This window comes from Urocampus carinirostris, chromosome 10 (assembly GCF_059441175.1).
Source record: "Urocampus carinirostris isolate Australia breed hairy pipefish chromosome 10, RoL_Ucar_1.0, whole genome shotgun sequence".
Lineage (NCBI taxonomy): Eukaryota > Metazoa > Chordata > Actinopteri > Syngnathiformes > Syngnathidae > Urocampus > Urocampus carinirostris.
In genome coordinates, this window is record NC_142358.1 from 19,202,317 (window position 1) to 19,218,606 (window position 16,290).

General features: G+C 40.8%; 1 protein-coding gene across 2 annotated transcripts in view; it reads right to left on the reverse strand.

The window, feature by feature from the left end:
- Window positions 1-16,290, reverse strand: part of grm5b (glutamate receptor, metabotropic 5b) — a 103,566-nt gene that overhangs the window by 34,716 nt on the left and 52,560 nt on the right. For both annotated transcript variants that reach the window (XM_088346434.1, XM_088346433.1), the window contains exon 8: window positions 296-531. In XM_088346434.1, coding sequence (XP_088202560.1) covers window positions 296-531 — 236 coding nt within the window. The remainder of the gene's footprint in view (window positions 1-295; window positions 532-16,290) is intronic.

A 16,290-nucleotide genomic window follows, 5' to 3' on the forward strand; every position in this document is an offset into this window, starting at 1 on the left:
AACCAGAAAAGCAAACTCCTATGCACCCTCAAAGATTCTGCACAGTGTGTTGAGCGGGTCCTCTGTTCCACGACTTGTACAAAAACCACAATGCTCCTCTCGGATCTTAGATCCGACTTCCTGACGGACCCTCCTCTCCAGTACCCCTCTCCTGTCGTAATAGACTTTACCAGTGATTCCCCTGTAGTTGGAAGACACATTTCGGCCCCCCTTCTTTTTTCCTTCCATTGTGATTAAAAAGTATCAATACAGAAAGATGTTTTCCAATAATGTGCATAAATCTGTCCCTACTTACTGCTGCAGGTGCGATTGTACTTGTTGTTTTCCTGTGGGTGTCCCTTCAGTCGACAGTGAAAGCGATGTTGCCAAAATTCAGTAAACCACGGGTTCCTCAGGTTGTTGTCGGGTCGCAGTTTCAGGTAGTAGTCATCGAACCACTTGACGTCGGCAGATTGGAGCTTGATGGTGATGCCGCCGGCAGCTTCCTTCACATAACCGTCCGTCACGTCATACCTGTCGGCCCATCCGTCACTGAAAAGGTAGAACAGATGGACAAATTCCGATAAATATTTTGGCTCAAATATATGCTGCAAATCTAATTCAGAAATTATGAGTGTATGTTATTGGTATGATTCCTGCTATTAAAGATTCCTTCATTATCACACGTGAGCAAAGCGAAGGTAGTGAAACTGTTTTCGTTTGGGATTTAGGTACAGAGACCCCTCGCTACTACTTGCTTCAGTTATCGCTGGTTCACTCTTTCACAGAAAAGAAAACAATAATAATAATAAAAAGATAGAATAAAAAAACAAAACAACAGAGGCTCCCCACATTATTAAGGAACTTTTTCGGGCAAAAGATGTTTGACATGTTTATTCTCGCGCACACAAAAAAATCTAATGTTCGAATCAACAAACTGTTACATGTATAAAATTGATAAGGAATGTGATAACTTCTAACATGTCTCAAAAAGCTGGTAAAAGTGGCAAAATAAATACTCAGGAATTCTATCATCAAAAATGTGTTTGGCGCATCAAAACCTAATTATATACAGTGAAAATTAAATGAAATGATTTGCATTTATATAGCGCTTTTCAAGTCAATGAAGACTTCCCAAAGCGCTTTACAATGTTTACCCATTCACACACAGACTCACACACCAATAGCGGCCGTGCAGCCATCCAAGGTGCCAACCTGCTTATTGGGGGCATTAGGGGTTCAGTGTCCTTGGGTAAGACATGTAACACGGAGGAGCCGGGATTCTAACTGCGATCTCTTGATCCCAAGACGAGCACTCTACCGCCTAAGCTACTGCCGCCCTCCAGTGCCTTGCAAAAGTATTTGCATATCTTGATACAGAAATATTTGCCCATTCTTCCATATAAAACAGCTCAAAGCTCTATAACGACCTTTAGCTCACGAGCCATATATAGCTCTTTTCATGAGTGCGTATGGCTGGGAAACATATTTGGTTCCATCTAGATACCAATTTGAGTGTGTGTAGCCTATTGTAGAGCATGCAAAGCCTAACTAACTCTAGTATTTAGCGGTACTGTCCTGTATAAATAGGGCACATTTTTAACTATGGTTACAGTCACGTGTCGCATCCGAAAGTATTCTTTTGGCTGTACATCACTAAGGAATCCTTTATATGGAAGGTCAATAAATAATCCGTAATCACTGTTGAGACACCTTACGATGAAAATCCACATAACAAACTGTAAATACGCCGAAACACCAGAAGAGCACCCAGAGCAATTTGATTAGGTGAGCGGTAGGCCCGGGTAGAGCTGTGCAGAGAGCCCAACCAGTTTCTTCTGTCTCTTGCCTTGCGCTATCAGTATTCAAAGTAAACACGTTGAAATTCTTGTTTTCTGAATTGTGTGATGTTTTCACAAAACAATTGCTTTGCACCTTGTTTTGAACAGTCATGTTTTCATAAAACCAAGGTCAAAATAAGCCTCAACGATCATGGAAGTAATTGTGGGCGGGAGATAAGTTTGAAGTGGTACATTTGTTGACATTTTGGACACAGGCTCTGGCATTATTGTTTTTGCATAAATTGTATCAAATCATCCAATGTCTCACAGTGTAATAAAATGTGCTGAAAAATAAGCTTTTGTCTGGAGAGCGTGTTTAGCGGTTTTGTTGAATTTTGTCTCGAAAAATATGTTGTGGCTCTTTCCCAAAATATAATCAAAATATTTTGCTTTTATTGCTTGAAAAGGTTCCCGACCCTTGCGCTATAGGATTGAGGTCTGAACTTTGGCTTGGCCATGCTAACACCTTTATATTGTTAGTTTTATACTGTTAAAACCACCAGTTCTTTAAAAACAAAGATAGGTCCAACATAAATGAGTCTAGGTTCAATTAAGTGTATTAAGCACGGCCTATTCGGGGGCCTCATATTCTAAATATTTTTGCAAAAAGCAAAAACACAAACTTAGAAGAATTACATTTGTAAATCTGTGCTTTATTTAAATAGTAAATTGTTAAATGTCAAGACAAGAACAGAGACAGGACCCACTGGTGTACGTTTCTCTCAGTTTTATTGGGAAGAAGGGAAAGGATTGCACACATGATCCGGTGATCGCTGGTCGCAGGGAGCAGGTTGCTCTAAACGTGGAAGTGGTACTTCCATGGCGACCGATGGCGGTGTCGGGAGCGGGAAAAAACAGGTCAGTAGCCGGGACAGGAGAGCAAAAAAACGTGGTTGAGATAAGAAAATGGGTTGAAGCCGGGCAACCGACGGGAGCCAAAACAGGAGTGAGTCAGGGTCAAAAAGCTTGCCTAGCGTAAACTGAGGTTTGCAGACGGACTGACAACAGGTGACAGAAAGGCGGGGATTTGAATAGTGACAGGGAGCCAATCAGAGTCCGAGGCAGTTGGCGCCAAAGGAGCGGGCACAGGTCCCTCGCATTAGTAATCATGGCATTAAATTCAGCAAGTTTGAAAAATAAACTCCATATATTGTTCAAAATAATTTTGACTCTTTGATTTTACCACTCATCAAACCTGGAACTAGTCCAGTAGCTTTAATTCACTCAGCATAACAGCATAATTTAGGCCAGGCTCTAAGCCAGGGGTGTCCAAACCTTTAAGAAAGCCAGGCAGTTTTGATAAGCTGAAAATGTGTGAGGGTTGACTATTCAGCCTGGCATTAGTCGAGAAAGGTTTGCACTGCTTGGTAATCAGCATTGAGACCTCATAACTCGCTTTCGTAGTATTTTCATTTGACTAACAGGGTCTTGTTAAAAAGCACCGTCGTGCCCTTAAAAAAGCTTCCAGTTGCTTCACCTTTTCACAGCCTCCGTTTCCAGTGAGTTTTTTCTGGTCAGCATGTTTTGTCTGGCAGTGCCTCTTGATATTATTTTGTTTGAAAACAGCCACAGTCTCTTGGCAAAGTTGTTTTGGATTTCGGTGAAAAAATAAATAAAAAAAACAAATTTTCACATATCCTTAAAGCGGCGGCCCTTATAGACATTTCAGGAATGAAGTGGGCTAAAATTTTCAGAAAAAGCCAAGGGCAAGGTGGCCAAAGGGCTAGTGCCATCATCTATTTTTTTGTACAAATGTATTCTATACTGTCGTCACCATGACTGATGGGCCAAATATTATTAATTTTATGACAAAGGACGCGGGCCAGTAAAAATTTGATCATGGGTCGTAACTGCCCCCTGGGCCAGACTGCCAGACTTTGGACATGCCTGTTCTAAACAATATGTGACTTTTTTCCCATTTATCCTAAGTCTTTTATATTTTGGTCTTCAAAGTCTTTTACTACATGTTTACATTGACAAAGACAATTCTATTCTATAAGTTCTACACCAGCATATGTTATTCAATGTTCCCCACAAAAACACATCAAAAAATATAAAGGAAACCATTGAATTTCTAAATGACGCCTGTTGAAAATGGTAGGCTGAAAGGATTTCATGGCACACAGGTATTGAATTGACACTCATACTATTGAAATGTGTGGGCGATGTTTTATTAGACGGCTTTATGAGAGCTCTCCGGTGTGTGGCGGTAGGATTAGAACAAGGCGCGCATTTAGCGAACATGTATATGCGGGAGGCATAAATACCGATCAGAGAATTAGACTGATGAAATGTGAGCTCCGTCAAAATGACTGATGCTAATGACATTCCGGTTGGTCGAGGCTGTTGCCATGGTTCTCAGCCCACGCTCTACTGAGATGTCTGTACTTCATGTCTCTTAGCGCTTTTCAAACATATTCACCTGTGATACACGTTATTGTGTACACAAAAATAGACTGATGATGAGGCCAGGAGAGTACATTCAGTATTTTTTAACTTTCTGTATTTATTTAAGTATATTCTATTAAGGTTTTGGGGAATGCACTCCTGCAGAAACGGACACAGGGATTGCATTTAATAACAAAAGGAGGTACAAAGTGAAAAACATGGAAACACAAAACAAGGAAAAGTCCAAACAAAACAAAACCGGATTACCGTATTTTCCGGACTATAAGTATCACCGGTACTGTATATCCCTTCACATGGGGCCCCAACTGATCATTTCAACCCTGCCCTGTTGTGTGGGGGACATTTTTCGAAGCAGAAAGAGGAAGCGAAGCGGCTTATTGTCTTCCTACCGACTTGCAGTTGTTTACTGGTAAAAGTGACACAGAAGATGAATATTTTATTGGATTTAGTGATTTGGAGTAAAGATGATAGTTTGGTAAGCATGTTCTTTATCTGAATAATTCTTAATATGTTACGTCGTTACTGATATATTCAAGCGTGTCTAAGATATGCATACATGTAACGTTAGTATACCGTGTTCTGTACTTTATTTTTACATTTTAAAATGCCTTTAAAGATACAAACATGGGACTTATACTCCGAGTGGGACTTATACATGTTTTTGCCTTCTTAACTATGCATTTTAGGTCTGGTGCGACTTATAGTAGGGAGAAATTTATAATCCAGAAAATACGGTTAGTCCGTATCAAAAACAGTGACTGAAACTGGAAATGGAAAATGCAAGGAGGAAAGTAAAAAAGGGACCAGAAACACAACATCCTAGCATGCCGGAAACGAATATGACCTGACACCTGTGCCCAATTTCAAGCACGCTCTGCATCCCCTGGTGGAAGGAGGCGGACCAGGCCATAACATAACCTCCCCGTCAAGGGTCGGATACCAAACGGCCCTAAATAAAGAAAATAATTAACGTTGGCTGCAGCAACGGGATGGCTGAAGGTCCTTGCCCCTTTGCCGCAGAGACAGGAAATCAGGTGCGGCTGACCAGCCTTCTCTCTGTCAGCGGTGCTGGCGTGGCAGTGTAATGAAAATGACCCAACCAAGTCTTCTGTTCAAAATGTCCTTATGAAGGGGTAAGGATATTTAGGGACAAGTGTGTGGATATTGGACAAACCTGTTCCCAGCTACAAAAATGCTCTGCGTCACCTGGTGGATTACCTTATCTGTGCAATGATTGATCAGTTGAAAAATACCACTGACCAAAACCACAAAACATTGTATGCAACAGGAATTAAAGCTCCGGCGGTGAGAGCGTTGAATTTTCACCTCTAAACCAGGTGTGAGCAAACTACAGCCCGCGGGCCACATGCAACTCATCAGGCTTCTTCATCCGGCCCACCAAATGAAAATGGTCCTTAATAACAACGTAGTAAACATTGTATGCAATGAGATTAGACATGGCGTTCCAGGGTAAACATGTAATAAAGACACCATGGAGAAAAAAAAGAGAAAAGACTTTCGGGATAAGAGGCAAAAACAAATATTTACAATGTAGTGTGCTTCGAGACTGGCCTAAGTGTAACAATGGTGCAATTTAAAATGTCCAATGTAACAATAGTGCAATGAAAAGAAGAGCAATTATTTTGGGCAAAAGTCAAAATGTATACTTTTTCGTTATGTCAATTTTTCTGTCCCTATTCAAACTTTTATTTGAAAAAAACAATAATTTAAAATTAAGATGATCAAAAATATCTCCCATTTGTACAAGATAAACTCACTTGAAATAATGATTATTGTTTTGTTTTAATACCCTTTTTGCCTATGTGTTTTGTTTTATGGAAGTCTGTTGGACTTTTGGCATTGCAAATGCACTTTGCCAAAGAGAGCTGAAGCTGCATTCAATTTGCACTTGATTATCATAAGTTCTATTGCATGCATTTTAATCAGACTGGTAATGGATATTAGTGCTCATTTCTTTTCTAAAGTGTTTATAATTAAACACGGGGGACTATATAGGAGTAAATGATCTCCCTGTGGTGCTGTATCATGTTGTAAGATCAATACAAGCACTGTGTCTACCAGGAGTACTTTTAGAAAGCAAACCGGGCAATACATTTACATTCCACACACAATTGAGAGCCCTTCAGCTTCCCGTAGGTGTGATTCCCAACTTTTGTGTTTGTCTGTGTCAGCACGACTCTCGTGATTGATAATTGGGATTTGGTGCATTCTGATGGGATAACCGCTAAACAAAGGATGAAACTTCCAAAATGTAGGCACATAAAAACTGTGTTTGAGTGCCAAAATGGGACAATACGTTTTTTGTTGTTTTAATTTCACTAACTATTTTAAAGATTTTGGTACTTCTTATCAAGCCTCTGGAATTCTATCAGTATGATAAATCACTATTAGATGACAGAAGTGGCTTTTATGAGATCTTTGTCCCACCTCTGAACCCTATTTTCTAGTTTTGCCTTCTCTATCTGGCGAATGAATGTACGTAGGTGGCCCCATATGGCATAGGGAAGCATTGTGGTGAGAGTAGTGAGTAATAGACAAATTCTGGAAGTTCACTCTTCAAAATAGTTTATCCCTTAAAAAACGATGACGAAGCGAGGCATGACGTTTTGTGCATGTCCACAGTAAGATGATAGCCATGATGATTGAAATCATGAGATCAATTATTCAGAGATATCAGGCACTGAAAAGTTCTTGGAAAGTGCATCAGTTAATTTTTCTTGAAATAAAATGTTATTTTGCAAGCAAAGTGCCCTTGTGTTTATAGAAAGCATTGTTTGGATACTGGAGGTAGCGCAAATGCAAAAAAAATAATGCATCCTTTTGCAAAAAGCTTGTTTTCTCTGTTTTTCTTCAAAACGACTAGTTTCAAGAAATTTAGCAATGTTAAACAATGGTAAAAGCTAGAAACATGCTTTTTGGGAAAGGAAAGATGAGGATTAAAGCTTTGTTTCGTAATGTCCTATGCCTATATAGCTACAAAACAAAATCTTCTGTAGGTCTTTAGAAATGAGTCAAAATGAAAAAAAAATACTTATGTTAGGGTCAGAAATCTGTCCAGGGCCTTCATAAAGACTTCTAAAGGCTGTGAGACATATAACATTAGTGAAGAAAGCTGTTGGTTTAGCCAATCAGATTCCAAATTGGTGTCTGAGCGCCCGCTGGCGTGCGTTGACGAACGTCACCGGTTTCACAAACTATGAATGGCTAAGGGCCGGTAACGGAATATTGACATCGAAAACCTGAAGAAAAATTACCCCTGTCCACAGCTTGTGAAAAACAGACATTTTCAGCCCTTAAACTAGTAAAAATGCCAGAAACACGACAAGCTCAAGCTGGACTTTCAGCATTAGCTTCGGTGGCGTGAGAAAATAACTTATTGGTAGAACTGAAACGCACTGAAAATCTTCTCTGCCAGAGTAATTGAAATCTACATGTGGAAAGAATGGAGATTTGTTCGTGCACAGATAAAAATGATTTGGAGTTATATTCCTAAATAAAACAATTTTATGGGGTTATTATTAAAGTTTTTTAATAACTTTCATGGCTGTAGCTGCAGTAAATGTTTTATAACCATGAAATAGTTATTGAGGTTTGGATTGATTCAGCCTACTTAAGGCCTAGATGTAAAATGCATGGCTTGCCACTGGGTTTCTTCACATCACAACTTAGTCTACCTTGACTTTGAGCCTAAGCTATCTGTTTAGGTAAGGTCAAACTTCAAAATAAACTCGAGCAAATATGAAAGTATCAAAACCTTGCCCACTGGATTGTTATTTTTTTCCACATTCCGTTCATGAGGCTTCTTTAATATCAGTCAATGTGCATAATGTGTGGATTATTATAGAAGAGACACGACACGAATATTCTCATTGCAATTTCGGTTTTTAGTAGATACTAGATGAATGAATGACTTCCTGTGTTCCTTTTATCTCATATCTTGTAATTTCCTTTTCTTTTTGGGCTCACCTCATTCATCAGACATTTGAAAGGCCAGCTAGAAAAGTGTCCTGAATGGCTGCTCCGTTCCCGAATAGAAAATTAATTGACCCCTAATTTAGCCCAGACACCGAACTCGGAAAAAGGTAATTAAATGAAACGTGAACATTGATGCCCCCGAGAAATAACGGAGTATGCACGATGTGGAATAGGAGGTTAGCATATTTCAAAAGTATTGTTGGTCAGCCTTGCGTATTGCATGAAAAAGTGGTCCGGTGACATTATTTTTGATCCACACAAAAACCTTTTTCATCATTTCTACAATAACGTTTGGAGTGTACCACGGGATATATGCTGCTTTAATTATTTTCTCTTGATTGAAATCAAAACAAAACAGAACAAATGTGCATTGCAGAAAACTGCTGCAAGAACACTTCTAAAGAAATTTAAAATAATGAATTAAAACTAAGGATGTGCATCATGTTTGTTGCTTGTTAAAAAGCTTTTGCAAACACAGAGTGTATGTATATTATATATTCATATTTATTAATAAATAAAATAAGCTAGGAAAATGGCCGACATTTATGTCATCCCCCAATATGTGAGGCACACGTTATGTAAAATAAATAGGAAGTTATTAACCTTCGAGTATTATAAATGCATATTCAGATGGTAAGTGATGTATTGAGAAATGAAATTGTGAGAGCCAGAACTGGAGTAGTAGTGGAACTGAGCAAGCGTGTGGATAGGAGAGTACTCGGTTGGTTTGGAGTGAATGTTGAAGAGGATCTACAGAGCAGAAGTAAATGAAAGGAGACCAAGAAGAAGACCGCGATTGTCGTGGATGGATGGTGTTATGAGTGCACTGCAAGAAAGAGATCTAAATATAGTGGAAGCCTGAGCTCTTGTTGGTGGTAGGAATGAGTGGAGAGGTGTTGTAAAAGGATAGTGGGATGTTTAGACGTGTTCTAAGGGATGGGCAGGGCACCTATATAATGCATCAGGGGTAAACCAGCGAAAGCTGTCGGGTCCTGCTGTTGAACAGAAGAGTGTGTTCTGTCACCCTGACCCGAGTGACATGGCTGCTTTCTTGTGTCCCGTTTCATCTGCAGGGACGAAAGCATGACTAACTTGGGTGCCAAAGTGCTTAACTTGTTTGGGTGTTTGGGCATTTGAGATTGGCCATGGTCCAAAAAATTGTCTGTGTGTTTTTTTCTACTTTTCACTTTTTTTATTTTTTTGTTTTTCTACGTGTCTGCCTCCCTGTTGGTCCACTCTCTCAAAGGATATGACACGGGTAGATAGATAGATAGAATTTTCAATAGTTTTATTGTATTCTTTATCATGCGCGAAATACTGATTTTTATGTGTTTCTGGTGTAGGTACTAATGACATTGAAAGATTTGAGAATACATTTTGAAATGTGATGTTGGATAGCCCAGATATCATATTTTGTATATTCAGACACCAAAAAAAGTAGTACACTTCATTTCAACAATAGACCAAAATGCTTTACAATAAACGCAATTCTCATTATTCACCAGTGGATGTCATAAATAACTACCTGTTTTTTTGTTGTGTTTAATCAAACTGAATTTTTGCTTAATAGTGTAATTCCTCATAATTCACAATTATCGGGGACCAGCTCCCCTCCCGAAATGCAAAATCTGCAAAGTAGCGCCCCCTCCCGCCATTTGTTAAAAAAAGGTTCGTTTGCGTGCGTGTGTATGCATCAGTGAAAAATAAATTGTTACAATCATACTGTAGATGAAAACATACTCTTAAATTTTTAAAACACTTGAAAGTACGAATTAGATACAACATTTTTTCACAAAATGGATTTGACCAAAAACTTCATTCAGCCAAAAATGAACTGATCAAAATAAGAGAACATTTTCAGGTGCCTCCCACTTAGTGGTGCTTATCCAGCACATGGTGCTAATGGCCTTTATCTGTCAACCCCTAGTTAACTGGAATTCCAACTGCTAGTTTCACTGACTTTGCAAAACGGTGGATCGTTCTAAATTGACTGAAAGCCTCTGGCAGCATGTTGTCCAGAAGAAAACAAAAGGGATGACCCTATCAGCCATAGTAATACAAGTTGACCGTTCAAAATCTGTGATTTTAAGAATTTTGAATCTCTACAAAACTTCAAATTCATTCAAGTCGCCCAAGGAGGCTGGTCGTCCAATAAAGACAAATGTAAGAGAGGATTGGTCACTGAGGAGGATGTCATTGGGTAATTGTTTCGACACAGCAGCTGGAATTGCTCGCCAGTTTAGTACTGAACATGGTAAGGATCTGTCTCACTTTACGATGTTTGAGAGCATTTGGACTGCAGTGATCGAAACAGAGGAGAATTGGTCCAGAGTTCACTTCAGTGTTGAAAGCAATTTATTTGGGTCTGATGGAAGCATTATGTTCAGTGACACATTAGAGAAGGACTAAACCAAAAGTGTGTAAAAAAAAGTCAGGAGGAGGAAGTGTCATGGTTTGGGGCATGTCTTTTGCAGCAGGTGTTAGGCCCCTCGTACAGCTACATGGCCGAGTGAATGCAAATGTGTATCAGAACCTTTTTCTACAGCACATCGTTTATTACTAGCGTTCATCGCCCAATCAGCCTGCAGTCTTCATGCTCCATGTCACACAGCAATATGGGTAAAGCATTTACTTGAAGGTGAAAACATTGAATTAATGGCATGACCTACCCAGAGTCCTGATCTAAACCCAATAGAGATCCTCTGGAAAATCCTTGGTGACAAAATTTTAGTCAAGAAATGCACACTAAATCCACCAAGCTGTGGAGGCTATAAGAAGAATAGACAAAAATCACACCAGAGCAGTGTGAAAGACGAGTGCTATCCCGTGGCCGCAAAGTTTCTGAAATAATTTACAGCAGAGGTCTATACACTTCTTACTGATTACCGAATGTTGTCAGCTTCATAATTTTTTTCCACGCCTAAGTCATTGTTGACTCTAATTTTGATCAGTGTGTTCTTTCATTTTGATCAGGGCATTTTCGGATTTTATTGTATTTATTTTTTTGTGAAATGCCTTTAGGCTAGACGTAAGATCGGGCCTAGAAAATCCAGTCCGACCTGGCCCGCTGCTATATAAACTCGAACCTGCCCGAACCCAACCGATTTATTTGATTTGAGGGACTCGGCCCAAAATAAACCCAAAGCTTTACTTCGGCACCGTACATACTTTGGCTGAAGTAAGCAACTTTGGGTTTACTTCTGGCTGAGTCCCTCAATTTAAGTATGCACTCAATGATTGACATTTTATGCTCAAACCCGGCTCTAATTTTGGGTTGGGTTCAGGCTCAAGATCTCACCTCTACTTTAGGCATTTAGTGAAAAAGTAGTACTAAGATATAGACAAAATAACATGTAATTTACTGTGGAACAGTGAAGATGGTATTACTTCAAAATTCTTTTTTACAAATTGATCTCTACTTTTGATCTTCAGTGTATACACACACACACATGTTTTATATATATATATATGTGTGTGTGCATGGACAAAATCGCTAGTAATTGTGCTCCCTAAGAAAGGAAACCTTCAACTATGCTCCAACTACAGAACCATCAGTTTCATCAGCCATGCAAGAAAGTTATGCTAAAGGTCCTACTGGAAAGACCGAAACCAGGGAAGGAGGGAAGGAACACAACAGAACAAATTTTGAATTGGTGCATCCTATGTGAAAAGTTTCAACAGCACCAGGGAAACCTCTGTTACGTTTTTGTTGATTTCAAGGTGTTTGACAGTGTATGACAAGCCGCTTTAAGGGCCACCATGCTGAATTACAAATCAAAGCGGCGCCGCCACAGAGCGGCTGCCTTTTCCAGCAGCTGCCCTGTTATCTCTCACTTTTTGTGATTCATTGTTTTATTGTCTGCTCCTATCTTCAGTGTTTTTCTTCCCGTTTAACAACTACACTTTGGATGACTTTCTATCCTATGGACATGGGTTTTAGCGCACAAAACTGCGTTTATTCGAGGAATCAACTCCCTGCCCTGAAGAATTCCCGTGCCGGCGTGATGAGGGGGCCTATGGTGGAAGAAGAGCTGGAGCGTTATAAGTCTTCGGTACCATCCGTAATCATGGTAAATGTGAACTCACTACCAAATAAGACCAACGAGTGCTGGTGGAAAACATCGAAGCGCACAGGGAGCGCAGTTGCTGTGTTTTGCGGAAACGTGGCTCACGTTTAGCACCCCGGACGCTAACGTGTAGCCACCCGGAGCTACCCGGAGCTATTCCGGCTTCAGCGTCGCTATACAGAGACACGAAAGCCAAGGGAATCGGAGAGGAGAACTCGCTAACACGAAGTGGTGTATCCCTGGACACAAAGAAAAAGATTTCCATCTGCCGCAGGGATGTCGAACTCTTAGACTGGCGTGTGATGTCATCCACTCCACTACAAGCACCCCTAGGGCATCATGTTAATCTGTTAATAAACAACAGGGTAGACTGCTGGAGTGTGAATTTCCCTACAGGGATGAATAAAGTATCTATCTATCTATCTATCTAACATGGACCAGAAACTAGTTCAGACCATTGAACAGCTGTATGCCAATACCAATAGTGCGGAACCTATCAATGGTACCACTGGATATCAATGGTACTAATGGAGCGTGCTTTCGAACCACAGTCAACGTGAGACAAGGCTGCATTCTCTCTAAAACATTATTCAAAATCTTCCTGGAGACAATCATGTCCGAAGCTTTGGTGCACCATGAAGGTACAGTCAGTAGTGGGGGACAAGCCATCACTAACTTTAGTTTTGCAGATTATATTGCCGGAATGGCAGGAGACGAACAGAGATTCGGAGATCAGGTCAAGTGCCTGGACAAAGCATCAAACCAGTATGGAATGGAAATCAGCACAGAAAAAAAGTGATGACCAACAATCCCCAAGGTATCACCACAAACATAACCTTCAAGAACAGTGTAGATAAATCAAAGATCATGCAAGCGCTAGTTACTTTCATCTTCCCCTACGCTTGTGAGACATGGACTCTTACATCAAAACTGGTAAAGAAATGGAAATATGATGCTACAGGAAACTTCTAGGCATCAGCTACTTAGACCAGGTGACAAACAAAATGGTGCGCGACACCATGAAAGGGCACATCAGACCCTATGAAGAACTGTTGTCAACTGTGGGCAGACGGAATCTTCAGTGGTATCATCACGTCACAAGGTCATTAGGACTGGCCAAAATAATTCTCCAGGGCACAGTCCAAACAGGCAGTAGGAGAGGAAGGCCGAAAAAGAACTGGGCCAACCATATTTAGGAATGGACTGGTGCCAACTTTGCCACGACCCAAAAAGCGGCCAGGAACTGTTAAAAGTGGAAAAAGCTGTCCCGAGTTGCGTTCCCATTGGCGCCACGACCCATGCTGTAAAGGGATTCGTGAACCGTCATGTAAATACCTATACATATATATACATGTAGAGAGAGAGAGAGAGAGAGAGAGAGAGAGAGAGAGAGAGAGAGAGAGAGAGAGAGAGAGAGAGAGAGAGAGAGAGAGAGAGAGAGAGAGAGAAAGAAAGAGGGATGTATACAGGGCACCATGGCGACTGAGTGGTGAGTGTGTCTGCAGCAAAGCTCTGAGGTCATTTGATCAAATCCATCTATAAGCCTTTCTTGTGTGGAGTTTGCTTGCACTCCCCGTGCTTGCATGTGTGTCCTCCGGGCACTCCGGTTTTCTCCCACATTGCAAAAAGATCCATGTCAAGTCAATTGGCATGTCAAATTTGTCCCTAGGTGTTAATGAGAGAGTGAGTTGTCTGTCCCTGTGTGCCCTGTGACTGGCTGGCAATCAGTTCAGGGTGTCCCCTGCCCACTGCCCGAAGAAGGCTGGGATGGGCTCCAGCACCCCCGCGACTCTACTGAGGATAAGGGGTGCAGACAATGGATATATTGTACATAAATATACATGTCATTTTATTATTATCTTATTTTTCTTATTACTGTATTTTTATGTTCAATTACTATCTTAATGAGATGGTGATCAGAAAGAAGAAAGTTTGATAGCTATTTAAGGTTAACTTGGATGCTGGGAACAGATGAATTGATTTTCACATTGGAGCAATTCTAGATACTCGCACTCATCGGGAACTAATTAGCCTCTTATGTAGAGGTATCACTGTTCATATATGTATTTGTATATTGATGACATATCTTGGGCAGCACGGCAGCGCAGTGGCTAGCGCGTGTGCGGCATAGTTCTGAAGTTATGAGATCGAACCTTCCTGTGTGGGATTTGCATGTTCTCCCCATGCTTGATGGGTTTCCTCCGGGCACTCCGGTTTCCTTACACATTCCAAAAAATGTGCATGTCAGGTTAATTCCCTAAATGAGACTGAGCCAGTGAGTTGTCTGTATCTGTGTGCCCTGCTAGCAACCAGTTCAGGGTGTCCTCTGCCACTGCCCGAGGATAGCCGGGATGGGCTCCAGCACCCCCGCGACCCTACTAAGGATAAGCAGGTGCATGAAAATGGATGGGTGGATGACATATCTTTGGCTCACTGAGGAGGATTTTTTTCTAACAATTTAGAAAACTTGAAAAAAAAAAAAACATTAGCTCCACAGCGTAAAGTGAGCCTCTGACACCCTGTCACCAAACTAATCTCAGCCTTTTTCCACCCTTTCCCGGTGAGCTCGGTCATACAGTGTGCGCTGCATCGCAGCCCCCGCACAGCTTGTTACTATAGCAACCGCCGAGACTGAGAGCAGGAAAATCGAGTGCTCGGGAGAACGTTTTTGAAAAAAAAAGATGAACTGATAAGGATGTTTATTTGTTTTACGGCAAATGAAGTTCGCCACCACCATGATAATCCTTACCTAATAATTCTTAAAGAAAAGTAAAAACACTAATAAGATAAACTTGCAGTCCAGAAAGGATAAAGTTGTATTGAAAAAAGAAAGATGAAGACTTTTTCTAAGGCACGTGAGGTTAGGGGGTGAATTGTAGTCTTGTATAACACACACACTAATTTACTGACAAGTTTTTTGCAGGTAATAAGGATATGTCATTTACAAGCACTTAATGATAATCCTTGCTGCCAAACACACAGTGACTGTGAAGTATTGTGAGGATGTTAATAGGACAGTGCGCCCAATGGTCCATTACTAGCCGGGTAAAGATTGTCCTTTGAGTGTCAAGAACCCACACTGAGTAGTGCGGAAGCAATGCACAGAAACACTGACAAGCAAACGTTGGTCTTTTAACCGGGCTGGGTTTGTTACACAGGAGGTCAGGTAACAATTTTGGTCCAAGATGCAGACGAGGGGTGAGGATTCCAGTTACTACAAACAGCGAGGGGGAAAGCCCAAGAGTTTGTCAGGATGTACTCCTAAACGTAGGGCCAGGCAAGGGTTTGATACACTGGAATAACATGAGGCTGAGACAAGTTTATTCCTGATCTGACATGGAAGTTAAGTACCTAACACAGAGCCAAGGAAACAGAGCGTTCGAATAGTAATGAGGGAGAGTCGTGATAGTAGAAAAATCAAGACAAGTGACCACAGCTGTGAGGAGGAAAATTTAACCTGAAAGTGAGTGATCACATAAAGTTAAGTTAAGAGAGATAGGAGAGAGCGGAGAGGGTGGGGGATAGGTAAAGAAGGAACCTACAGAGTAACAGGAACCTTCTGACATTAAGGCCTTGATGGCCTGGGATCACTCTTGTGTTAGTATCTTTATTATCCATTTTTTATTTGCCTAATATTGCCTAAAAGGGGTATTTTTGGTTTCAGACCAAGGCAACATGTAGAAAAGAGACTCCAGTTTTCTGCAGAGTGAGATCATTGTTTTTCATTGTACCTGGACCACATTTCAGTTCACCTCCAGGCATGTTCCAAAAAGAAAAACCCTTTAAAAATTTAAGTATAAATCCATCATTTGAAACATGAGACATTGTAAAGTAAGAGAATTGAATAGCCGGGAAGTGGCTGGCAAACAAAAATGAGATGGCAAGTGACCAAGGGAGCCAAAAGTCTCACTGGTGGTGAAGATTAAGGAGTGACTCCCTCAGAGATCACAGTTATATTGGCGTTACATGAGCTCACTCAAGACAAGATCTGCCGAGGC